At 39.1% G+C, this 27,729-nt stretch overlaps 1 protein-coding gene across 2 annotated transcripts in view; it reads right to left on the bottom strand.

Moving 5' to 3' along the window:
• LOC129732776 (protein bunched, class 2/F/G isoform-like) overlaps nt 1-26,999 on the bottom strand; it is a 264,630-nt gene extending 237,631 nt beyond the window's left edge. Inside the window, exons 1-3 of one of the 2 annotated variants that reach the window (XM_055694004.1) lie at nt 26,583-26,999; nt 25,726-25,851; nt 14,107-16,436 (exon numbers count right to left, since the gene is read on the bottom strand). In XM_055694004.1, the coding sequence (XP_055549979.1) occupies nt 14,107-16,277 (2,171 nt within the window). In that variant the 5' untranslated portion in view covers nt 16,278-16,436; nt 25,726-25,851; nt 26,583-26,999. Of the gene's footprint in view, nt 1-14,106; nt 16,437-25,725 lie in introns of both variants that reach the window. The other variant, XM_055694005.1, reaches the window with a different exon arrangement.
• Nucleotides 27,000-27,729: the final 730 nt, after the last annotated feature.

The raw sequence follows: 27,729 nt of genomic DNA, 5'->3' as shown, positions 1-27,729 counted from the left end.
TATGAATAAATTTACAATGGAAACTACAGATAAAAAGAATTTTCATCCAATGTGATTAGTGGAAGCCTCCAGGGTACGTAACTGTAACAAACCAGTCGTATACACTAAGGTCGCTTTTTACGCAGTTTTTTTTACGCGGCTTTTTTTTGCGGATTCCGGAATTTACGCGGTATTTCTTTTCACCCGTATTTCGGTTTCTCTTCACTCGGATCGCAGAAATAACACAGGTTATTTTTACGCGGGTTCCGGAATTTACGCGGTTTTTTTCACGCGGGTTCCGAAATTTACGCGTTTTTTTACGCGGATTCCGGAATTTACGCGGTTTTTTTACGCGGCACATATCCCCCGCGTAAAAAGCGACTTTAGTGTATTCGAATCCCGGCCAGGCTTTGTTTTGCTCATCTTCATCTTAAAGAGAAAACAGTTTTCTTCCCTCTTAACAACTGCGAGCTTACATTCAATGTACATCACACCATCTGCTGTAGAAAGAGCGCAGAGTAATAGTTTCTCTGACGAAAAAACGCTCCTAATTTGACAGAGCAAAAATCCAGTGAAACTCTTGTAAATTGCTCATCCGCGCACGCAAGAAAAATGAAATAAATTGCTCGGCGACCAACTGAGCACTGCGTTACCGTTCTCATCGCTCTGGGGTGCGGCAAAAACAGTATGAAATCGAACTTTCTGCAGAAAGGTGAGTTGTGAATCTTCCTATAATATTAAATTCGAAAACGGTTAGGATGTGGCTTCAATGTGAACCTAAATGTTTTGATATTTGGCCAACTTCTCTTCTAGTAAGGGAGAAGCTAACGAAAACTGCTCCCTCTTAAACTGAGAGAGCAAATAAATGTTTATCCCTAGCACGTGATGATAAAGAGTAAAAAGGAACTCTGCGACTGAAATACTCTACGCCTAAATGTGGATAATTACTCACTCTGTGCGAGAGAAAGTCTAGTTCTCCAAAGGGTTTGACAGGTAGAAAAGGAAATTTGGGAAAAAATCAAGAGAACGGAAGAAGCCTGATCCCGGCTCGGGAGAGACTGTCAGTATCAAAAGCATCGCAGCGCTAGTGTCGTAGTTGCTCTGGATACTAAAAGTTGGCTACAAAGTATGTGACCAATAAACTGAAAAGTCAAGTTTTGACAGCGAAATGTTAATTGAATATTGGAATATTACACTTTCGATGAACTATAGTTATTTTTTAAGATTCACAAATATTCAAAAAATAGTTATATTTTAGGTCATATTTTGAGTTTTTTTTATGATATAACGAATCATAAGTTTAAACATAAAAAGAGGTGATATTAAAAAAATGCTTTAAAGCTTGACCTGAAAATCATCTCTGACATTTCTATATCCTGGATTTTTCACCAAAATGTAAGTTGAAATTTTAAGTTTAACACAAATTATATGGAGACATTCTTTTTGTGCGTGATTGGAAATTTTCATTTTCATTTTTGGGTGATTTTGTGATTTCCAATATTTGGTGTTTTTTTTTCTCGGTGTGTATTTTTTCATAAAGATATAAGGCATCTAGTTTTTTCATACAATCATAGCTGTCTGAGCTACTGTGTTTAAAAAAAAAATTCAGTTCAGTAAAATACGAGTTCGAAAATTCTTTCAACTCAAATTTTTTTATCTGATTGTATGACCATCCGGGTTGAAAACATCGATTTATTGGAATAAAACTATGAAATGTATTCATATGTTACACTAATCAAAAATTTGCAACAACTTATGGTTTTAACACCTTAAACCAGACTGTTTAACACGCAGGTATACTGGGCCACATTGACAAATGCTCAACATCGCTTGGCGTGCAATCGTGCCGCCCGGTATATTAATTGAATACCTGCATGAACAGATCCAACCCTAACAGTCGAAGCGGAACGGACACGATGAGAAGGGGGGGAAGGTGATGGTAATCAAATTAGTACTGCCATCAGGATTGCATTTCATAGCGCCGTGCCTAGCTAGCTAGTCTGCCAAAGTGTCGCCGTTGAGCGCAACGACGTCATACGTCGTCTGTGTCGCGTGAGGCATTGAGTTATGTACAATTCACGAACAGATGGCGCTATCAATCGGTTACTGTTTGGTATGTGTAGGTGCGCTAAGTGTACGAGACAGCACAGTGTGAGCGAGGTACTAGTGTTCGGGAAATTATTAATGACTATTTTTCTGTCAACCCTTACGTTCGTCTCTTTCGTGCTGAAACTAAAGTTACAAAATAGATGCAATAGGAGAGTGAGAGGAAGCCAATCGTGCTCCTGTTGAATCATGAATGAAAATTGTTTACGACAAATAACAACGTGTGTTGTGCGATAGTAATAGCAACACACTCGAAGTCATTACACTCTCGATGCGCAATGCGATTAGAACGTTGACATTGAACTTGATTAGGCAGTAGTGTGGTGATGGCGAGCGTACGACGACTGAGGCAAACCGATGCTTGGAGCACTGCTTTGGACAGGTCGGTGAAAAACTTAACTTGCACAAGTTGCCTGGCTATGGGTGGAAAAAGTTATGACGGTTAGAAAAGTTAGGCTACCGTTTAAAAGTTTAAACCGGTGGAAAAAGTTCAGTAGCGAAACATGGGACACCGATGAAGTTTTGCATAACTTGCAGAAAGTATTTTAAATGGCATTGTTGTCGTCCTTAAGTTAAGAAGGTTATAGGCCGTCGGGACAGTTGTAATATTTGAAGGGAAGAAGCTTATAAAAAAACGAATAAGGTTCTTCGGATTTGATTTGTTTAATCAACGAACGAATAATATAAATAAAGAGATCACATTATAAATAGAGTTTTTCTTAGATATAGATGAATTGTCTATGATCGTTAGCTGACGGACAACGGCATCCAAGCGTGTAAATATTGCATAAAAACCCCTGCATGAGCTAGTAAATTTTACATGCTTGGGTAACTAGAACGCTTCTACGCAGAGAATAATCTACACCGTAACAAGAAAGGTCGTAAAATCCTTGTATGTTACCATTATCCATCATTTGATTAGACATTCATTGAAGAACTTGATAGGTTATAACCTACCATTTATTTTGTGCCTTTTAAAACGTGTTGACATAGGTATGAATATAGTGAAGAAGTCTCTTGATTCTGTAAAATAGATTTCGCGGTAAATATTCTAAGATCGAAAAAAAAATCGAGTCAAAGAAAAGACAACTACTCAACGCTTGTTCGTTTTCCTATTTATGTTCGGCTGTCTGTACATATGACAAGGATCTCACGAACGTCACTATCGTCGTTCAAAAGTGAAACAACGTAGCACGGGAATAACGCCCGGTATCTAGATACAGAATGTAATCATTGGGATCACACTTTACACTTTTTGCCAGCACCGGTGCCGTACGAGGCGACAGCAACATCGGCACCCATGTTATAGTCTGCGTTCCAAGCCAAAGTGGAACCATGTGTGCGGCGTGAAAAATCGATGCAGTGATGTAATTTCGGCTACCGGTGGACTGACCCGGTGGGGTTGCATAAGATGATATATCTAGATGTGTATATGAATAGAAGTAAGAAAGTTTCAATGCGCAGGAAGTCACACAATTGAACGCCAATTGAAGGTGCAACGCTGAGTGATTTAAGATTGGTTGAATACTTAGAGTTCCGAAACTCTATGTTATAAGAAAATCATTCTAGAACCAATCTTTGTTGAACTATTTAGGCATTTGCCATTTTAGACAATTTTAGTAAGTCAATGTCAAATATTGCGTTACCCTTCGACGAGCTTTAGGACAATGACTATAAATCTTTATTAAAAAAATTCTTATTGATTCCAACTGATGTTTCTTTAGTAGCCTCAACTATCTTTTCAATCTTTGACTGATAAACTGCTTGCGGAAGACAGAATATTAGAAAAAAAATGCTGTGTACAGTGAACTGATATTATCCATTTTATCTTGGTACAAGCAAACAAAAAATTCTAGTAGGTAGACGAAACTTCATAGTTCTTGGTATAAGAGATAACTAATCGTTGAACTCGAAGAAACCAATAAATTTTTATCAAATATTGAATTGATGTTTTTCATCAATCTGATCATTAGGTGAGCGTTTTAATTTTTTTTAATAGAATAAAAAAACTGACCACAAGAGAGTTAAGCTGTGCGTTTTCCAAAGGCGAAGATTAATGTTAAGACTAGAAATAAAATTTTGCACAATTGTGAACTGAGAATGGTGATGGAGAATGGTAAAATGGTCCGTCCATAAAGGGTGTCATGGTAAAATATTAGCCAACTTCATTTTGCCGTTATATTTTTATCGTGTATAAAAACAACTAGAACACCCCTCATTTGAAAGATGTGTGTGTGGCGTCGAAGTAAGTAAAGCAACGCATCAAAATTTTGCTCACGTATCACGAAAATCTAAACTTATCGCACGCCAAGCTGGCAAAATAGTTGAATGTGAACAAATCAACCGTCACCAATGTAAGAAAAGTGTTTGGAGAGCGTTTGTCGACTGCTAGGAAGATAGGATTGGGGGAAAATCGAAATCCGAAGGCCACAAAAACAAGTGGCCAGAAGTTTTAAGCGGAATCCCAACCTTTCCGCCCGGGATGCCGCAAACCAAGATGATCTAAATCGTGACGATAAGCAAAACAAGTTGGTCAGACAACAATCCTGAAAGCTGACGCTGACGAAGTTTGGTTGCGTAGAACAGGATGATGAAACTTACGTCAAGGCAGACTTCAAACAGCTTCCTGGACAAGAATATTACATGGCAACTGAAAAAGGAATGCTGGCGGTTGGACAAGAATATTATACGGCAGCTGGAAGAGGAAAGGTGGCAGACTTTTTCAAACACATTATGCTGTCGAAGTTTTCAAAGAAATAACTCGTGTGGCAGGCCATCTGTTCCTGTGGTTTGAAGAGCAACATTTTCATCGCGAAAGGTTGTGCAGGAGTGTCAAAAAAAACGTCACAGTTGTTCCGGTTTGCTTTGGCCGGCTTTGGCATCTTGCCATTACGTCCAGATGGTGCAAAAAGACATGAACCCTCCTAACACAACAGAGTTCCGCTCTATACAAAAAAACTGAAAAATACGGCTTTTTTAGTCTTAACGGTGGATCAAAAGGCTACTATGTTTTGTGTCCGACGTTTCGGCATTTGGACCTGACCTTCCTCATGGGATCTACAAATTTATTAAAACATGTTATATAAATAGAACAATTTTTTCCAAAAACTCTAACATGGTCTTTTCTTAAAAAACTCACATAAAGTTGGACCGTTTTTGTTCAGCGTACAAAGCTTTACGAAAGGTTGTTATAACTGTCTATGGGTTCTCCTTCAAAGTACCTACCTATGAAACGTTAGAGTTAGTGCTTTGGAACTATCTACAAACTTTTACCACATCAAAAAGCACAATATGTTGGTGGTTCCAAAGCGTTAACTTTAAAGCTTTGTACGCCGAACGAAAACGGTACAACTTTATGTGTGTTTTTGAGAAAAAACCATGTTGGAGTTTTTGGAAAAAAAAAGTTCTATTTATATAAAATGTTTTTATAAATTTGTAGATCCCTTGAGGAAGGTCAGGTCCAAATGCCGAAACGTCCGACACAAAACCCCGGTTCAAAGACCGAAACGTCGGACATAAAATATAGAAGCGTTTCGATCCACCGTTAAGACTGAAGTGCCGTATTTCCCCTTAGAATTTCATGTTACAGTCGTCTTTGAATTCGAAAAAAGCACTGGGCTCTCGTTAAACGGAACCTCAAGAAGATACGAAAGGCAGTTGTTAACGAGATGCAAGGCTAACTGGCGTTCTGTGGCGAACAAAGTAACCAATAAGGCTGTACAAAACTTGATGGAAGGAGTCAAGAGAAAGGTTCGACAATTCGCATTCGCTAGAAAGGAAGCATGAGTCAATATTTTTCTTCTATTCTGTAGGAATTAAAATTGAAGAAGAAACATAATTTGATGTTTTAATAATAGGTTAATAGGACCGACAAAAACATAAATTGATGTCTCATTAATAGAAATGACCAATTTACGCACCAATTTTGTTTGACCAATTTTTGACTGTAACACCCTTCATTATTGGAAGCCAACCTGTAAAGTTAAATTCAATCTCAAGTATTCGAAAGACACCTACGAGATATTTCATTAGTTTTAAAATAACGATGACTGACGGAATTTCAAAACTCAATTAAAAACTTCCTATCAGCTCGCACGTTCGATCTTCCTCTCATTTACAACGCCATGTACTTTTCAATTACTAAAGATGTGTTCCACGATTATTTATTTTACTTACTCGTCACCCAACACCGCCCGCCTCGCGTTTTGGTACTCCCAAAGTAAAACGAGGTGTGAAAGAAGAGCACATTGTTACTGAAAGTGGAGAAAATGCAACTCCAATCGTTCCGATGGGTATGCGTGTGTGTGGTTTTTCTTTTACGCTAGATGTTGCAGACAGTTCACCGCTAGCAGCAGGTGTGGTCAGTTTCAGCAAATGAGATAACGTGGTTTGCGGATAGTTTTCCGCAGCCAACAAAATTACTACCCTACTAGTACTACGCTTATTTTGCTGGTAACATACTGAGTCTTTGTGCACTACCAATATTAAATTTGGTTAAACTCTAGCTTTAGATTTGCAGCTCTCATCATAACAACCTGACCTTAACTACTATCAGTCGCGGAAGCTAAAGATAAAGCCAGAAGCCAACTCAGCGCAGTGTTAGTAAGACTTGCGATAAAAATAAAACAATGTTAGATGCAGCAACAAGCGCTGGCACAGAGCGCAAATGAAAATGCGTTGGAGGAGTGACGGCGTTATGACGAACGCGTGTTAAGAAACGAAACGTCGACGTCGGAAGTACGCGGGAGCGATAAGGCCTACTCTGTTGCGAATTGCGCGTTGCGCACTGCTTTTACGATACGGTGCGATGTTTTGTCGTGTCAAGGCCCCACAACTCAAATATGTACGGTCCCATATTATTGAGGTTTTTGGTAAATACGCAGCAATGAAATTTGGAAATTCGTCGTTTTCTGGTGAAAAGTTTGAAGAATTTGAAACAAAACATTAGTTCTACAAAACCTAATTGGGATGGTAATAAGATTTGACGTGGTAAGAGTCAGGATTACACTAGTCAACACAGGTTCACTCCAAAAGCTCAAACCGAAAAAAAAATGAAAGATTATAGCTATTCAACCATTCCGGTGAATTTGGGTGTCCCCAGCCATTCAGTTTCAGTTTTCTGGATTGTTTCTCAACTTCAACAAATATAATCGTTAGGACAGAAGACCAGCATTTTCAAAATAATAATAATTGATAAAAACTTTCCTGTATTTTATCGAAGCTCTCTGATGTATGTAGGCTACAGTCACGTGTAATAATTATCGATTAAACTTCAAATTTTGCGAATGACAATTCCGCACAATCTATTAGGATATGGCCAGAGAAAGCAGTGTCCTTGAAGGTATGAATTTACCGTCTCGCCTGGTACGGTTTGTTTGTCTTTCCCTTGTCATAGGAACTAATTGAAGGCTTAAACGCAAACAATATACATTCCTTCGAAAATGTTGGAAAACTAAAGAGTAAAGCTTGTTTGCGTTCAAAAACTTTTTCTTTCGTGAATATAGTTGACTTGTTTGTTTGCTTGGCCCGATAGTTGTTTATGGCGAAGCAAACTTGTTTCATTAGAAAGCGTGAGTTTGAACTTTCCACTACTGGCAACTGGTGGCTAACATGAGGTAGTCAGGAGGCTTTTGTTATCTGGCTAGAAGTTTGAATAGTGAACTGAATTAATCAATGTTTATATTGGTTACTCCCAGAGTTCAAATCACCTTGAACTTCACCTGAGTCACGACAGTAAGTTCCGTTGGAATAAAACTCAAATTTGGTTCGATACGGTCGGAGAAGAGCTTTAGTGCTAAAATTCCGTATATATGGAATGGTCCGTAAACATGATTTTCAATATGGCTCTTATGAAAAAGTTCTAATGAATTTAAAACTAGCTTTATAATCGATACGTTTTGTTTCAGGATAATAAAAATAACGATACATGAAAATTTAAAAAGTATTGAGAGAGAAGCAGGTAGAAAGAGAGAGAGAGAGAGAGTAACCTAAATCAATGATTATCGTGTAGCAAAACGGGAATAGAAAATTGGTGGTTTGTCGCGCTCACTTCACTCACTCTCAATACGGGTTGCGTTGTAGCAGAGATATGAGTGCGGGAGAATCTTGAAAAGTGAGAATAGGAGAGAACAACGTAAAAAATGAAGTGTTTTCCTGCTACCACTAGCGATACCGTTTACCGTGCATCGCACGAGCTGTTTAAATGTACCGTTGCCTAGTTCAGTCAATGGTCCATTCGAGAACAACATTCAAATTGAGGTCCCTTAAGCTGGAAGTACAAAGTCAGCAGAACAAAGAGTTAATAGCATGAAAATTTAGTGCTCATTCGATGCTCATTTAATGCCATATCGCCGAATTTAATGCTCCATCATTTCTTTGAAAATGCTCTTGTTTGCTAGCTTAAGAAAATAGCTAGCAGACAATATTCGAAAATAGCATTTTTAGTCACAAAACTGTTCTATAACGGTCAAAAACATTTAATGCTCTTGAAAAAACCTGATTTTCATGATAATTTTATTGATTTTTTCTAAATTTTTCAAAAATATGATAATACATGAATGGCGTCAATTTATTCAAACATTTTCTTCTAAAAACAATCAAAATCCTTTTGATACGATTAGATACCAATTAAATGCTTCCATATGCGAGCAGTTTCAATAACTTAGGTGCATTTTTCATTAAATATATTTTTTTCAAAAATATTGTTCTGCTAGCTTAAGAAAAAAGTTAGCTGAACATTGCCCAGAAACAGCATTTTCAAGCAATAAAGTGTTGTAGGACGGTCATAATAATTTAATGCTCATTAAATGCTCTTGAAAAAACCTGATTTTCATGATAATTTTTTTGATTTTGTATAATTTTTTTTTAAAAATATGATAATACATGAATAGCTTCAATTTTTTCAAACATTTTCAAACATTCTAAGCTAGCAGAACAATATTTAAAAAAAAAATTAATTTAATGAAAAATGCCTACCTAAGTTATTGGAACTGCTCGCATATGGTAGCATTTAAAATGATAATTATTTTTGAAAAATTTAGAAAAAATCAATAAAATTATCATGAAAATCAGGTTTTTTCAAGAGCATTTAGTGAGCATTAAATTATTATGACCAAATATAAGCTACGCGACTGCAAAAAGTGATGTCCAACGATCACACGAAGGGTCTTGGGCAATTAAAAAGCGGAGACGGAAGTATGACTGTCACTACAGAAGAAACATTCTCTTTCTTGGCTCAACAGTAACTACCGGGTCGAACGATGAGGAGCAACAAAGCCTTGGATGAAGACGCATGACGCCACGTGACTCCGCAGTGCTTGCTCGTTGACTGTTCACGGAGATTTCTATCAACTGAGCACTAAGCTCTTTTGAGCCTATGAAGTCACCGGGACCGGATGGCATTTCATCAATCTTCTTGCAAAAGTTGGGCGAAGTCGTCATGTCCGAACTCATCAACTTTTTCGAGCCAGCTTTACTCTGGGGCACATCCCGGTCAGCTAGCGGAACGTTCAGGTAGTGTTTATACTAAAGCCGGACTAAAAAGACAATACATTGCCAAAGGCTTTCAGACCTATAAGTCTTACGTCAAAGCTTCTCAAGTTGATGGAGAAAATTACGGATAAGTACATCCGCAGCGAGTTTCTGAAGGATTTGCCCTTGCCTAAGCATCAATATGCCTATCAGCAGGACAAATCGATAGAAACCACTTTGCATTGCCTAGTGTCGAGAATCGATAAGACACTAAAATATAAAGAAACAGCGGTCTGGGCTTTTCTTGATATTGAGGGAGCTTCCGATAACACGTTCTTTGCATCAATTCACAGGGTTCTACAAAATGTAGGAGTCGATAATACTAGAATGAGGTGGATTCAAGAATGCTTTCGAGCAGGCAGATCAAAGCTGCATTGGAAGATACGTCTGTCACATTTGAGGCAGTAAAATGGTGTTCTCAGGGAGGAGTTCTCTCTCCACGGCTATGGTCACTGGTAGTAGACGCTCTTCTCACTAAGTTTTCGCAGCTAGGCTATGAAGTCATTGGTTATGCCGGTGACGTAGTCCTTATTGTTAGGGAAAAATGTGATGCAACTCCTTCTAGTCGAATACAAACGGCTCATAACATCACCTCCCAGTGCTGCTTAGAAGAAGGGCTAAACATTAACTTCACTAAAACAGTCATTATACCCTTTACCAAGCGAAGGGTGCATTCAATCACTCCTCCACTATTGAATGGGGTAAGACTGAGTTTCAGCAATGAGACCAAATAACTTGGAATGATTCTGGATAAAAAGCTGAATTGGACTGCTCAACTAGATTACGCTATCAAGAAGCCGACTTCAGCGATCTGGGCTTGCAGTACACTGTTTGGCAAGACCAGGCCTAAGGTAAATGAAACGACAGCTCGGGCAAAACTTAACAAAGCTCAACGACTGGCCTGCTTTCAGTTACCAGTGCCCTGCGCACAACGCCTACTACAGCCATGGATGTCACGCTCTGCTTACTGCCTCTACATCTGCATGGGAAGAAGCGGACAGAGCTTGGTGCACTGAAGCTACGAAGAAACACAACGATGCTCGAAGGTGACCTACTGGGTTGGCTAAGCATCCTGAAGGAGTTCAAGCTAACACCTTCAGTAACAACAGTCTCAAACTGGTTGGAATCAAAACCCAATTTGGACGTCCCATATAGAGTGATTGACACAGATCGTCCGATGTGGAACAATGCACAATGGTCCAGAAACCGAATTTAGGGGGAAATTTGGGTCTAGAGTTCTATAGCAACATTTTAGAGAAAAACTTTCTTCTACAAAGTTGTTACATATGATAAAGCGCTCATTGAAAAATTATCAAAAATTAGGGTGACCAACATTTTCGATGCAATCAAGTATCTAACTTTTTTATCTTTGTAGATAGAAGAAAAATTTGTTCTACAATGTTATAGCTCCATTAATTTTAAGTAACTTTGTAAAAAAAGTTTTTCTCTATCTTTGAAAACAACCGATTTATATTGAAAAAACATATTTTACGCTCTAACTTTTTTATTTCAAGTTTCATCTCAAAACTGTCTTTGCACGACTTTTAGAGCTTTTTAAGAGAAACAGTTTGCAATGCTGACATCGTAAATATCTCAATTTTACTCAAAGTTATTATTATTTCTCATCAAAAAATATGCGTTTTTCATTTGTATGTCATTCATTTTGGGGCAAACATAAAAAATATCTCTTGGTCTCATTTTGAAGGGCATACTTGACTCTATAAATGGAGGAACTTTTAGAAATATGTTATTTTTAAAATTTGAGTAAATTCAATTTAAAAACAAAACGAAAATTTCAATAATTTTATACATTATGCATATAAAAGCACCCAGATTTATTTTTTGGTATCTTTTCTTAAAACTAGACGTAATTACCTTTAATTTGACCCAAAAAGATCAAAAATCGATCAACTGGTTCAAAAGTTATGAATTTTTTTAAATAACATACATCGAATATAGCCGTTTTTTATGGTCACCCTATTTCGGAGTTGGTCCCCTAACAACCCAACGAAACAATACGGGTTTGATTATTTTCAACATAGATGCATCCCTGCGATTTTGAGCACAATTCAAGTACTTTGCGTGACCAACTTCGAAATAGGGTGACCATAAAAAACGGCTATATTCGATGTATTTTATTTAAAAAAATTCATAACTTTTGAACCAGTTGATCGATTTTTGATTACGATTAAAAAAATTTGATTTCGACAATTTCATGAGCTCTGTGCATTTTTTCAGTAATCCAAAAAGGCAAAAAGCGGAATCTAATTCTATAGCTAATTTTAGTCAAATGGTCGTCTTCAGAACAATTGTTTGTATGAACTAAGTGGGTCAATCGCATTGTTTGATATTTTAATTATAAAAAAACCAACTTTTTTGTGTAAGGATATAGAGGATTGGTTTATTTGGCAAAGTTGTCGAAGATTTGAAAATATAAAAAATTTCTATCCTTAGTGGGTACAAAGTTTCAAAGTATATCATATGGACGTCACTCAAAGTTTTGCTTTTTGTGCTTAACTTTTGTTAGTTCCATTGTACAAGAAAACGTTTTTTGGAGGAATTGTTGGGACACACAAAATACATATTTTTGCCAAAGACCACACATCTCCAGGACTTTGTCTTACGAAATTATAACTTATACGGTAAAAAAGTGCAAGTGGAATTTTGGTATCATTACGTTTTCCTTCAACTCTCTCTTCTCCATGGTTACTCTAGAGCACCATAGGTTTGGATGCAAAAAGTCTTTAGAAATATTCACCAATCCTACTCAAAATGCATAAATGTGTTCTTGAACAATCAGTATACATATTGTTCAAGAATATATTCATGCATTTTAGGTAGCATTTCGAAAGACTTTGCGCATCTGCTCTAGAGTGACCATGGCAGAGATAGAGGGTTAAGTTAAGTTCAAGTACTACAAACTGTAATATGCTTGCTTTGCACCATCTCTCTTTCATTCTTTCATCGGCCTTACTGTCGTGAACCATAATAACCTGACATCCCGCTCGGATTCGTGCTGAAGGATGTCGGAAGATTAAAGGCTTTCATTTGGACAGCTTGGATGAACCAACATTCATAACGAGATGAAAAATAACAGCCCGTATGGAGTTGCATGTGTGCAGTCGTCAGTTGCTGTCGGACTGTTTACCGAAGGTGTGGGGAGCAGAGAGAGCTCTGCAATACAATGAGAGCCGGATCAGTTGAAAATTTGCTGTCATTGTCTTGCAGTCATTTCTTAACGTTTGCATAATCTTTGAGTTTTTAACATAATTTCACTGTACCATAGAAAATCAGAGACGAATATAATGAGGAACGTGGCATCGAACAAGTTGCAATTTTAAATTATAAAAAAAATAAATTAAATAGAAAACCCTTTCGCCGTCTTCGACGCCTGGTAAGTTAAATTAAAAAAAAAAAACAGCTATTTTTACTTGCCCTTTGGTGTACGCAAAAGTTGTTATATACCTAATGTTGCTCTGTAGCCATGTGAGCTGTCGGGAGACCGTACGTTTAGGTCGCCGCATAAAATCTAATATCAAAGTTATTCTTGCTTTCATGCTCTTTGGTATGTAGACTACATATAAGTCATTATTCCTCCCTTTTGAAACAATTAGACAATCGAAATACATTTTTTGAACTATGTTGTAATAGAATTTAAAAAAAAAAGTTGCCACTGTTCTTAATTTATCTCGATACTACACTTCTAAAGAACCAAAAATTGCCACTAGACAGTTATGTTTGGAACGGTAACAATCAAACACAACTTTCACCCCAGAAGATAGGTTGAAAAGCGTGGAAGGAATTGTACCCGGCCCTTGTAGATGGACGGTCGTGTGGTAGGTTGAATAATGTTACTGGCAGGTTTGTATTTTTTCGACGCAAGAAAGCTGCTGGTAGGTATAGCCAATTTTATGATGGACTAGAAGAAAGTAAGAAATATCTGAACATAAAGAAAGTTTTACATGCTAGCAGACTAATAGTAGTGCGCAAGCTCGCGGGGATAATATTTCGTTCGTTCGCATACAATGTTGCAGTCTCACTAAGGTTGGGACAGCACTGCTGCACCTATTATTAATGTCCTCTCTAACGGAGCAGAAAACGGTTTAAATTAACAGATGTCGTTAAGCGCTCTACAAATTGTTTAGTGTTTACAGTATCCCGTTTTTTTTTCTTTAATTTGTGTAGGAAACGAAAAATTAGATAAAATATCTTTCGGACAAACTTGAAAGCCAACATATAAAGTGATCTGAGCTGTGCGAGTGTAGTAAATGACAGAGATTTGTGTCGGTTAGCATGAAATAGTGCATGATTAGAATTGGAATAGCGTGATTTTTTTTTTGCTCCGTGGGATGCAGAATGGATCGGGAAGTGCATCGCTAGAACAGAAGATTTGTTTCCCAATATATACAGGCAAACAATAGAACAAGGGAAAATTCAAGGTGAAAAATATGCAAGCAATGCTCGATGGGAACACAGTCCGAAGGCACTTACCTTTCACCATCCTCGCCACTTTTTTCGCCATCTTCAGCGCCGGCAGCTGCTACGGCTGCCGCCGTCACTCCGGCGACGGCCGACAGAAGATTCGACTCCGTTAGATGATCACTAGCTGCAGTGGCCGCTGCAGCAGCAGCTGCTGCAGCAATCGATGCATGCTGACTGCTGATATTGCTGCTGCTGTTGGTGGTTGTGGTGGTGGCCGTTACAGATGCGACTGACAGTGAAGGAGAACTTACAGGCGGTACAGCAGGAGCGTTGACCGATGTGGGTGTTGAACTGTTATCACCATTTCCACCCGTGGCGGTGGCTGTTACTGGCGATGACGTAGTCGATGAAGAGGAAGCTACCATCGGTTCGGATGTTGAGCTTGAGGATACAGTGCCTACAGGTTCTGTCACTTGTTGCTGTTGTTGAGCAGTGACGTTTGCGCCTGTGGCCACATTCGTGGTAGCCGGTGCAATTGCTCCAGAACTAGCCATGGAAGGAGACGGCGATAGGATTGTCGCTTCCGAAGCAACTTGCTCACCGATGCTGGCCACGACTGGAGAATTGGTTTGAGAGGATTGGGGTTGGAATTGTTGAGGAGATGGGAAGCTCGTTTGTTGTTGATGATGTTGGGGATTGCTGATGACGATGTTCATTTCTTGTGATGTAGCCGACGATGATCCAACCGGCGGAAGAACAACGTTTGCTGTCGCGGAAGCTGAGCTTTTGGTTTGCTGGGGTTGCATTTGAATGTTAGTTGGCAGGGTGGCACCGTGTTGATGGTGGTGTTGCTGTTGCTGCTGCTGCTGCTGTGGGGGATGTTGTTGCTGCGTTATGTCGGTAATATTGGACATCGTGTGCGGATAGTATGGAGTTTGCCCTTGTGGTTGTGCACTTGTCTGAACCTGTTGTGGTGGTTGACTGGCTCCTGCAGCCGTTCCACTTCCGGCGAGTGCATTCTGCAGTTGTGACTGGGGCATACTGTGAGGGACAACGGCCGGTGTAACATGACTAGCTGGTTGAGATTGAGAAATCGTTCCACCACCACCTACACCCCCACCAGTATTTCCGATGGTTGATTGAGCCAGGTTTAGGCTTTGACCGGGAGATTCATTGTTCAGCGTACCAATGATAGGGTTAGTCGGCACACTGGCAGCAAGATGAGTATGATAGTCCGAATTATCACCATCCGCTGTGGGAGCTGTCGATGGAGCATAGCTGTCGTTTAGCACTACACCACTGTCCTGATTTCGCATTGTGGACGCCTCGACATTAGCCGACGTTTCTCCTTCTCCACCCTCTTTCGGAGAAGCTTGAAGTGTTGTGTGATCGAGATAGTCCATACAAACCCAACGACCACGCTTGAAAGGTTCAGTGCTTTCAATTTTCACCACTTTAAATCGTTCGTTTCTATGGTGCAACTCTTTGCCATCATCTTTTCCATGGCCCATTATGTTGATCCCAGCGTCTGTAACGCTTACATGCATTGCATCTGCCAGAGCTTCCGCTCCGTGAGCACGATCGTTTGGTGCAACGATAGCTAACCCGTACTGAGAGCTTGTCGGAATGACTGGAACGCTACCAATAGCGTTCGAGGCAAAAAACACATCTTCTTTACTGAAGGTGTCCTCTGAGAATGAAGGAGTTTCGTTTTCGAAATCCGTTATCCGACTATTATCATCCGTGTGGGACTCGTCAAGATCATCGGCAGAATCGTCACCGTTGTCAGCACTAGTTCGTGCTCCAACAGTGACGGATGTGATCATGAATGAGGACGTCTTGCCTGCAGCCGCAGCGGCAGCGGCAGCAGCAGCAGCCCCGCCTGCGCCACCCTTGCGTGGGAGGCTCCCCATGGAGGCAGAAGACGAGTTCGTCAACAACGACGGCGGAACCGTACTGCTGGAAGAGTTTTCACTTCCACTTCCGCCAGCCGATCCTGGATTTCCTCCACCCGCACCACCAAGTCGTAAACTTTCGCTCGTTGTGCGGTGTATGACATTCGCGTGCTTACCACCGCCAGTGGTTTTCCCCGCAACGGACCCCGCCGTTGAACCGCTCCCACCGCCTGTCGTCATTTCCAGCGATGATTTGTTGTGAAGCAATAGGCCACCACCGCCACCAACTCCGGCCGTTTTATGATGTGACGGTGGTAAACTGTTTCCAACCGAATTTTCGGCCATACCTTTTTTCTTGCTTCTCGGAATTTTCCGGCTTTTTTGGGAAACGGAGAACAGAAATTAGCCTCACTCGCGGACACGCCTGCGACGCAAACTTGGTTTTTTCTTCTTAAATACAACCGAACACTGGTGCGATTCTTCGCGCACTATGCACTTTGCTTCCTGTGGAAGAAAGAGAGAAAAAGGGAATGTTAATTTTAAGGAAATATAGGGAGATTTTTTGCGATTTTCTTTCAAGTTAGCAGCACTGGTATAAAATGCCGTTCAAGCGTCATTTGTCAAAGTGCTATTTCATCATGGAAAGGTTTACAGATGAACAACGATGCAGAAATTTATTATCAAAATCCGTGCTGTGTGAAAAACGTGCTTAACAGCTACTACCATTTTATGGTCGTTATAATCGTTTCAGTGAAACCACATTTAAAGGTATGCTCTCCAAATTTACTTTTTTGCACATCAAAACATCGTTCCTCCTGTTAAATATCACCAATTATAATTTCCTGGATAAGTTTCGTTTATTATAAGAGAGAACTATTTCGTTTGGAGGAAGCACGCCAAGGTATTATAATAAAATAAACCCAACCTTAAGACCTTTGTGACAACGAATGGCCCGATTCTACTAAGATTTGGACTCTGTAAACTTGCGGCTACGCAGCGCCCTTGAAGAGCTCTTGGAGTAAGCATTTACATTTCTTGGTTGTAAAGCGACCCTTTTTCATTCATCACATGCAAGATTTATGGCAAAAAAAGTTTAATGCCTGAAAATTTATTTGCTCCGATCTTTGACCACAAAAGAATTAAATTGCATCCGAGACATTTCTGTTTTTTAGTAAAACTTTACATTCAGGTGTATTTCGGATGTACGAAGGTCAATGTCCTAATCAAGTTATGAATTTTCTACATGATTCTTTCGCATGTGCCGAGATCGATAGAGTAGTTTCAGACGCTGTAACTGAAATGATGAAGAATCACTAGTGGTATTTAGCCCAGAATCCAATTTCGCTTTTCTAGACTCAGATGTCCCGCTTGACATTAAACGAAAAATGATCAGGCGATTAAAAGAAAAGGATCCTTCAGTAGCTTATTTTTTAATCTTGATCAGTTACTAGTATGTGATTTATCCTATCTCGTTTCATATAAAACCGGTGCTTTTTTTCGCGTTTTGAACTAAATAAGGAATAAGGTGACCCAGCCGAAGAGAAAAATAATGAGGAATAGCAAACTTCTGGCAAAAATTACTCGATGTAAACGACGCCACAGAGCATGATGTTATATTTATGGAAGATTATAACCGTGTTTCAATACATACTGGAGACGAACTTCAGTTTATATTGCATGTTGTTGATTCATACCGAAAAAAAATCCATCTCATTCAAAATCCGCACTTTTTACAAATACCAAAAGTTATAGATTGTTTTAAAATTAAATTAGCATAATAACTAGTCCTCTGCACCACCACGCCGCGCCGTCGCCGCCGACACTTTTACTCATGCCGCCGCCGGAAATGTTTACTGCGCCGATAGTGGTTCCCCTGAGCGTTCATTTACAAATGTTCCCTAAGTGTAAATTATTTTAATTTGTGGAAATTTGATACAATATTTGACATTGTATTCAAGTTCTGCAGACGATGTGTGCAGCAGGGGAAGCGAAAAATAAGCGAACTGGGAATATGATACAGATTTGGAAAAATATACCGTAACCAGACGGGACTTGAACCCGCAATTTTCTGTCTCCGGCATGTTGTTCAGACATATTAAACTACTGGGACGGTGGTACTCTTGCTCATTCCTAACTACGCACACATTGTATATTTAGACTTAAGTCTTTTTATGCAAACGTATGAGCAGTCCGAAAATGCTCAGAAAATTTAGAAAAAATGACTAGTGGATTTCCATCAATTTTTTGGTGAAGTCTTTCGTTTTCTTTGAAATACTAAGTTTTTTGGAGATCAATATGCGAGAATTCACTGAAAACTTTGCGCAAAATATTTTATCATATTGCGCTGAAACAGAGTTTTTTTGTAGATAGTTTTTTTTCAACATCAGTCTTGAACTTTTCACCAAAATTCACAATGAACTTCATACCAATCAAAATTATCAACAAGAACATTTTCAAATACGACTATATTTTTTGCTGCTTTCTCGTTACTTTGTTGCTTAAACGCCAAGGCATCTAAAAGTACACTTTCAGCTATTTTCCACTACCATGGTGATATTTGCGGAGTTTTCGGTCAGAATGGGTCGCTTTCGACCCGTCATATTAGGGCGCGATTTTCATGGAAATGACATCACATAGTTCATGTGATTTTGTTGCAACAACTACCTACGGACTGGTTGGAAGGACTCATATGCCCTATCTACAAAAAGTGACATAGACTCGACTGTAGTAATTATCGGAGCATAACCCTCCTCAATTCCGCTTGCAAAATTCTCTTCCGTATCCTGTTCCAGCGACTGATGCCGTTGCAGGAAGCCTTTGTTGGAGCATACCAATGCGGTTTTCGGGTGGGACGATCTACAACACACCAGATATAATGCTTGAACATGGTTTTCAAACCAAACTAATTAAACTGTTACGTGCGACGCTCGACGGTTCCATAACATGCGGCAGGACTGCGGGCAAATTTTCGGACGCGTTTGTGACGTTAGATGGTCTAAAGCAAGGTGACGGGCTCTCGAACTTGCTGTTCAACATAGATTTAGAAGGTGCAATACGAAGGGCAGGTGTACAGAGGAGTGGCACCATCATCACGAAGTCTCACATGCTTCTAGGCTTCGCGGACGACATTGATATAATTGACGTTATCCGTAGAGCAGTTGAGGAGGCGTTTACGTCTCTCGAAAGGGAAGCAGCGAAAATTGAGCGGGTGTTGGTGCTGCGGTGGAGATGGATCAGGATATTTTCGAAGTGGTCGACGAATTTGTTAATCTTAATACTCTCGTGACGTGTAACAACGAGGTTAGTCGCGAGGTGATGAGACGGATTGCGGCAGCAAATATGCTTAATACACATTGCGTTGCCAGCTTAGGTCCCGTAGCCTACAGATCCGTACGAAATTTGCGCTCTATAGGACTCTTATCGTGTGCATACTCGAAGGTTTTGGAGTCTATGGTGACCAATTACCTCTTCTTTCGGGCGAAGAATTACATTAGTACCTCCCAGCATGGCTTCTTTCCAGGCAGATCGGTATCTACCAATTTACTGGAATTTTCGTCACTTTACTTGCGCACATTAGATCAACGCCTTCAAATTGATGCGGTGTACACTAACCTACAGGCAGCATTTGATCGTGTCGACCATCGTATTTTGTTAGAGAAGCTGAGATGTTTAGGTGCTTCGGATCGGTTTGTAGCATGGTTTTGCACGTATCTTTGCGAGAGACGAATGACGGTAAAACTCGGAACATCGCAGTCAGAATGGTTTTGCAATAAGCCAGGTGTCCCGCAGAGAAGCCCATTAGGACCATTGTTATTTTTCTTGTTCGTCAACAACGTAACATTTCTGTTGACTTGTGGCTGCCCACTTTATGCCGATGATCTTAAAATTTACCTTGTCATTGAAACGATTGAGGACTGCATTACACTGCAGAGCTCGCTAAATATTTCCGCCGATTGGCGTCGCAGGAACTGGCTCAGCTTCAATCGTATAGCATAATCAATATTGTTTCAGCATTCTATTGATGGGGAAATTCCTCCGTTTTTTGAATTTTTAAATCAATTTACGACACACCAGCATTGCTGAAAAAGGACGGTTTTGAATACTGGTAGAGCGTCGCTCATTTCAAGATGGCTTGACAAAGTTTTTTTTTTAATTCTTTTAGCACCAATATTTAGTGGTTAATTTGTGGTTTCGAAATCCAATTTGTGGTAATTTGTGGTTGAGTAATTTCTGAGAAATTTCAGAAAACTGAGTCAAGCCATCTCTGAAAATGATTTCGCTTCAAATGAATCGGACAACGATGATATATACATCAATCGAAAGCTCCTAATTTGTGGTTCACGAAAATGTAGTCTTTGCAGGCATACTTCATAATAAAATAATTAAAAAACTATTATTTAAATTTTTGAACATTGTTTACCTCTTGTTTTTTTTTTTTTATTCTCGCTTATTTTCCGTCGGTCTAGTTCCGCCACTGTTGTGGCCAATCACCGACGCCCAGGGAGGCGACTCCACACCCAGGACCCTAACTCACGACCCGTTTATTAACGGACCGGCGCCAACGGCTTTACTTCCTCATGCGATGGAAGGCGTGATCCCAGAGATTTTTCGCCTCAGAAAATCTCCCGGTGTCGGCTAGGATTGAATCTAGACCAGTTGGGTTGGTTGTGAGTGGATCACGCCATCTCACAACCATCGACACCTATGTCGGCGGTGGGATTCGAACCCAGGCGTCGAGCGTGGTTGGCGGAGACGTTACCAACCACACTAGGCCCCCGCTGCGATTTACCTCTTGTTGTCAACACCGACCGTACGCGGCGCTGGTAGACCATCAAGATGATTTTTTCTCAGAAAGCTTTCGTGTAGCGATGAGTATGGTGAAACTAGAGATACTTAGAGGGAGAGATATGCGGTGAGCCAAACGAACCGTCAAAATTGGAGCCAAACGAACAAGAAAGGTAACACCACATTGAGAGGTATTGCAATCAGGTACAAAAAAGAACGTGTTCATTTCTATACGATTTTTTTTTTCCATTGCCAATGAATGAGTGATTTTTACCCGGAGTTCAACAAACCTGATGTATAGGTAACAAAACAAGTGAAGGTGTATAAAATTAAACATAAGCATAAAATATATCACCTTAACAGTTTTTGCGAAGCACTTCACTATTCTTAGGGACTTTCACCGTCACCACCGATTATACAAGTCGAATGTTAGTCAACATTGCGCTTTGAGAAGAGATCTGACACCTCTGACACATGAAACCCAGTTGCCGAATTGGCAATTTTTTTCACCGCGAATCTCTTTCTCTGAGTATTTCTAGGTGAAACAGTATGTAAACAGCAGGGATACTATATGTGCAGATTTGCTGCGAAATGCAAATGTTGATCAATTAGCAGATATTTGTAGTTGACAAGCCTCCGTGTGTTTTACGTTAATTTCCTCAAAATAAGTGAAGTTTTACGTAGACATGCGAGCGTAATTTTCTCGATCTTCGGTCGAATCATTTCCGGAAATGTAGTTTTGCTGTTTACCGATTGTTTGAAAAAAAAAACCTAAATTAATACACCTAGGGGTGTGATCTGGTCTTTCTCATACAAAATCTATTATATGTTAAAATCTATTATCTATTGCACCTTTTAACTCTTGGAATAAATTACAGCCTGATAATAATAAAGAACAATTTTTTGTTTCGATAAATATAATAATATTTTGGTAACCAACTACGCAACTGTATTCGACTGTTGGGTATTTTAGAAACCGGAATGATGCCTGAAGATCGGGAATGGGCCTTAGAACTGTAGGGAACGGTTGAAACGCATGGTAAATGCCCAAAGGTATTAGTCCTGACTAGAATTAAAATTCGATATTCTCTCGTCTCAGGAATATGCTACTACAACTACCCCCTGAATAATAAAACAAAAAAGCTTTCAACGGCAGCGACAACTGTATGTCGTATACAGTAAGGTCGCTTTTTACGCGGTTTTTTTTACGCGGGTTGCTTTCCTCCATTACTCAAAAACGGTACAAGATATCGACCTCATTTCAATCACGTTTTCCGTTTTAGGCCACGAGTGATCATATATCAGTTTAAAAAAAAATCACAATTTTTGAGCATGAGCATGAGCATGAGCATGATTGACCGCCCGCGGTTGCTACTCCGTTATTGCCAGATCAGCTGTAATTACACAGAGAACCAACAGATGATGTTTGGGACTAACATGCATCCTCAATGTGTAAAAACTGATGACCTCAATCTTTATATTGGGCAATACCAGCGCCGGCCGCATCCGAATGCAGGTCAATGAAGGATTGTGTATGGGAATCTTTTGACGTGATTTTCGCTTTGTTGGAAGCCGAGAACACCTCTGCACTTCCACGAAAAATCACTGGGATGTTGGAGATAAGGGGAGGGGTTTGCAGTAGGGTTCGTTTTGGTAAACGGCGCGCTGAGATTGAGCACCTATGAGTCCGTTATATCGGCCACGAAAGTCGTAATGCGATCCTAACTTATTCTGTTTGCTAATGCACCGCAAAAATAAAGCGCGCGCGAGGTTACGGGACATATTACCAATTTTGAACAAACTCAAATATTCCGACATCTCCGCGCGAGGTCATTATACTACTTCCGAGAGATATCATTTATTTATTCCAGCCGGCTACACAATCTTACAAAAATTCTATCCACGCTGACGCCTCGCCACTTATATTACATCCACGTAAGGTGACCCTGTTACGCGTTGTTGATCTATCCTTAGATAATACGACCTCTTGGAAAGTATCGACTGTAAAACTCTATACGATCGCACGGATACACACACTCAACAAATATAAATTGCTCTGATCTTAACGTATTTTTCAGTAATCTGACCTGTAGTTTAATTGGTTCTGTTTCATTAATTTACTGAATGTTATCTGAAAAGTTACGAATGATTAAGGAAAAAAAACAAGTGTAGTCATGAATGCAAAATAAACTAGATTAAGAAAAAAAATGGACGGGACAAAATTAGCTAGCGTACGATCTAACAAATTTTCCTCACCGTACCGAAGCTATCAAGCTCGACGAATTCATTGTATTATCGTAAATACTAAGCGCGCCATAGACACGAATAACGGCCGAAGTTTATAGAAATCCGTTTATTTCGCGTAGATTGGTGAGTAGAAAATCTGACGAACAATTTTTTCATGTAGACAATTTGTTAGTTTGTCGGGGCCCGAAATATTACTATCAATCACAATCAACATTATCAATTACATTACGGAAACCGGCGCAAGGACAGGGATACTAATAACGTATCGGAAGTGACGTCGTTTTCTTTGGCGCAAAAAAAAAAAAATTCCTATAAAATTGAAAACTTGGCATCATGCATGCATTCAAAGCCCGATAGTTAGATAAAATGCGTATGAGCATAAAAATACAATACAACTTTCGTAATCTATTTGCAAAATGCCAAAGCAATAATTATTTATTTTATCGTTCCGGATGTGTTTCGTGACGAAAATTTTGCATAATTATTAAAAACTAACCGGGGAGTAAAAATTTCAAAAGCTAGAGAATTCACAAAACACGAACAGTATTGCTCAGGCACAATAAAATTTTGCCCATTCCCTATAGTGGGTTTCTAAGAGATCTTATTAAAAATAAGCTTCACGTCAATAAAACATTCAAATGAACATTTAAAACTATTCGTCATCTCACACACGAGTCCCAACGCAGTAATAACTAGTGGCGTAGTGAACATAAACACCACTACCAAAACACGGTCATAGCAATCAACCTATGCATCAGTGTTATGTCGGCTGACAGTTTTTTTCGTCAGCCGTTGCAGCAAATTGAAAAATGCAGAAAATGCAAAAGAAAGGCATAAGATACTTAGCTGGTTTTGTCTGTCTCGCTCTCCCTCCTTTATCACTCGTTTGGTCATGTTGCGTGTATATATGCAAGCTATAGCGTTTTTCACCCGCCTTTCCGCCAAACACACTTGTGCTTCTTTTTCACACCTATAGTTCCAAACCGCACACAAATAGGCCCTAAGTTTGATTGTTTGTTTGATAAAATTAAACCATATAATCCACTTAGACGAGGTCCGTCCATCACGTTCGCACACAGCACACATCAAAAAAAAAAAAAAAAAATCACAATTTTTGGTGTAAATACTCAAAATTTGAAATATTGAATTTTGGTCTCTAGATTGGCCACTATCATATACAAACGAGGTTATAACGTTTTAGGACGGTTTTCTTTGTTATATTTGCAACTTAAAAAAGTAGTTTTGCACGCGAACCCATACAAATTTGGAATGCATACCCCACGTTCTAGATAACCCACTAGCACTAACATCGGCAGGTGCCAGTACTATGCTCATCCAACGCCGCGTACGGTCGGTGTTGACAAGAGGTAAACAATGTTCAGGAATTTAAATAATAGTTTTTTAATTATTTTATTATGAACTATGCCTACAAAAACTACATTTTCGTGAACCACAAATTAAGAGCTTTCGATTGATGTATATATCATCGTTGTCCGATTCATTTGAAGCGAAATCATTTTCAGAGATGGCTTGACTCAGTTTTCTGAAAATTTCTCAGAAATTACTCAACCACAAATTACCACAAATTGGATTTCGAAACCACAAATTAACCACTAAATATTGGTGCTAAAAGAATTAAAAAAAAAAAATACTTTGTCAAGCCATCTTGAAATGAGCGTAGAGCGTCTCGGGTTTTTAGTCCTTTCTTGGTGGTTTACTTTACGCAGATTCTTTAAATAACGCGGTTTCATGTGGATTTTTTTTATTAACCCGTTTTTTTTATGCAGATTCAAAAATTATCGCGATTTTTTTTACCTGGTACATATCTTCCGAGTAAAAAACTTGACTAACTCTAATTCATGCTACGTAAGTCTAGCTAGAATGTTAGCATGAACTGTTCTTGAGATTCGATTTACTGTTTATTTTCTGTTTTTATTTTTCGTTTCTAGTTATGCAACCCAAATCGAAGATATCGAGAATAACAATAATAATAAAACATCAAGATAATGAATTGTAATTTTACAAGTATTATTCAAAATAAGGTTTACATTCATGATATAAATATTTGAAAAAATTAAAACGGCTAAATATGATGCGAAATTCCGCAGCGTGATTAACACTAGGGTAATATGCCAAAAGTCTAATACTAACTGACAAAATATGTGATTAATTAGCATACAGCAGAAAGTTACAATTTTCTTATGGTAACTGTTTCATTGATTTTGCATGTTTCATTCTAAATCATCACTACCGTTAATTACTAGAGATCACAAGGCCAAGGCTAGTTTATAATTAGGATAGTAAAGGCTGTTTTTGAGATCATAATATTTACATCGTCTTGTTATATAAAAAAATCAAGGAGGGAATTTGTTCGCGTATAAGTTTTTGGGCTCAGATATACATGGCTATGCACAAGTACTGTTGTTAAATTAAAAAAAAAAAAAAAAAACATTAATTTAGCAGTTGACAATACAGTAACAAATGGGGTCAGCATCTTTTCGATCAAGTATTCAAATATTTTGCACGTAAGATATACAAAATATCGCCTGTACTATATAGTCTTGTATGGCACTAAGAGGCCCTGCAGTAATATAGAAAAAAAAATCTTATTTTTGCTAATTATACCATATTTACTTGTCAGTGCATAAACATTTTTAATAAAAGTACAAAACTTTTTGAAAACATCATCACTGCACACAACTCAACTTCAACCAACAGCACAAAGAAACCTGTGTACAAATAATCGATGACAAATACTTACTTCACTTTACTCCCACCAGCTGACTAACGCAGAAATCACTGACGAAACAATAAAACCTGACTCTTTCTTCAAGAATTCGTATTTTATTTGTAAGTTCCACACTCCAAGAGTAATCATTCGTTTTAACTGAAATAACAGCAAAGAGAAAAGAACACTAGCAGAAAAATCGCCTCCGGAAGCTGCAGCTCCGTTCTTGCGAGTAGCAGGAAAAAACGAAAAAAAAATCGAAACAGTCGGCACTCGCCGTTCTTTCCCCTGGATTTGTTGTTGTTTTTTGTTGTTATCGCACCGCCAGACACTGCACGCACACAGCCGCACACCTTGAGCTGTCAAATATTTTCGCTCTTTCTCTTATGACCCTCTCTCACTGATTTGTTCACTGCGGCGACGTTTTTTTCTTACTTTTCCACTTTCTGCCTCAGCCAACTTGCTTCGTTGCTTTACCTGATTTGTGGGGTTCTTTTTCTTATGCACTTTTCAGTGGAATTTTCTTTCGCATATTCAACGCACATAGGTACCTCCTTGCTTTTTCGACAGCAAAAGGAAGTCAAAATCGGGCTTGCTTTCCACCTTCTTCACTATTTGTTTCCCACACACTCTCTACAAAACACTGACACGAGGTAGATTGCGGTGCAACAAAATATTCGCACGCAATTAGCAATATTCGCCGAAACATGCGATGGAAACGCAATCAGATTGGCGAAAAGTTGCAGGAACAGATCACGTTATCAACAGTTATCGAATACAATTGCTAATCAGCAAAGATTCATAAAATAATCCAGCAACAAAACAGATTTCGAATATTCATCCATTCACTTCGACACTCTAGTCGTTTTGTCTCTTGATTCGCGACTCACCCTTTTACGTATGGCCCTCTTTTTGCGTAAAAAAATCCTATCGGCAATTGGGATAATTCCGAATGAGGTATAACCATGGACACGTGAATCTATTCTTCTTTGTCCGGGTGCTTGATGCTATGTTGGACAATCTGACGGCTGATGGATTTACAAAAATCCAATCGACATAGCTGACCACGAAGGGAAAAAAGAAAACTCGTTCGTTTGCCAATTTCAATTTCCCTTTTCACTAGCGGCCAGAGAGATTTCAAAACTAAATTCTGCACCACCGAACGGACCGTTTTTTACCGAACCGAATAATGGTGTTATCACTGCTGGTAGTGGATGTTTTGCACACAAATTAAGCCTATAATTACGAATGCTGCGAATTTTTTCAATACCACGGCAGCCATATTCGATTTTTGCTCTAACCCGACGTCTATGCGATGATTTTCTACCATCCGTCGTTGGGCTAGCTGTCAAGTCACGGAAGATGACAATGAACAAGACCGAACGATTGGATGGGTAATGAAATGTAAGAGTGAGTACGGACCACTAAATTCCTCAGTCGTTTAATATTTAATCAGTGGTAAATCAAAAGTTGGTATTGCTTGATAACTGTGGACAATAAATTTAATTGTGCATTTCCGAGTCGTTGGCGCAAGAGACCATTTAGCGCAAGGTAAAACGTTTATACCTACCTTTGGTGTTTGGTGTTTTGAAATGAGAACGAATACTGCTCTCTCGCTTGCATATTAGCATTTTTGTAACGCACGCTTCACTCATTCATACTCTAATGTGCGATGTTGCTGAAAGTGATGCCAGCGCATGAATAAAATTCGTTAAAATGACATTTGACGGATACCTTGGAATATAGGTGTGCATAAATTCCGTAACGAGAAATACAATGGAAGAAATATTATGGGTATTCATGTCGAGCTCGTAAACAAATACCTAGCCGTAAAAATACTCACCTTCATTGACGAGTAATGGAAGATACACAGTTTACGGCTGGGTATTCGTATACGAGCTCGATGTGAAGACCCCTATTATTTAAATGAATTCACTGAAATAAATTGACGTCATATTTTCCAGAATCAAAAACATTGATACCATCGGCGGGATATCTGTCAAAAAGAAGACGTCCAAGCTGAATTCTCAGCTTGTG

This window comes from Wyeomyia smithii, chromosome 3 (genome assembly GCF_029784165.1).
Source record: "Wyeomyia smithii strain HCP4-BCI-WySm-NY-G18 chromosome 3, ASM2978416v1, whole genome shotgun sequence".
NCBI lineage: Eukaryota > Metazoa > Arthropoda > Insecta > Diptera > Culicidae > Wyeomyia > Wyeomyia smithii.
The sequence above is the reverse complement of the archived record's forward strand: the minus strand, read 5'-3'. Positions and strand labels throughout refer to the sequence as shown.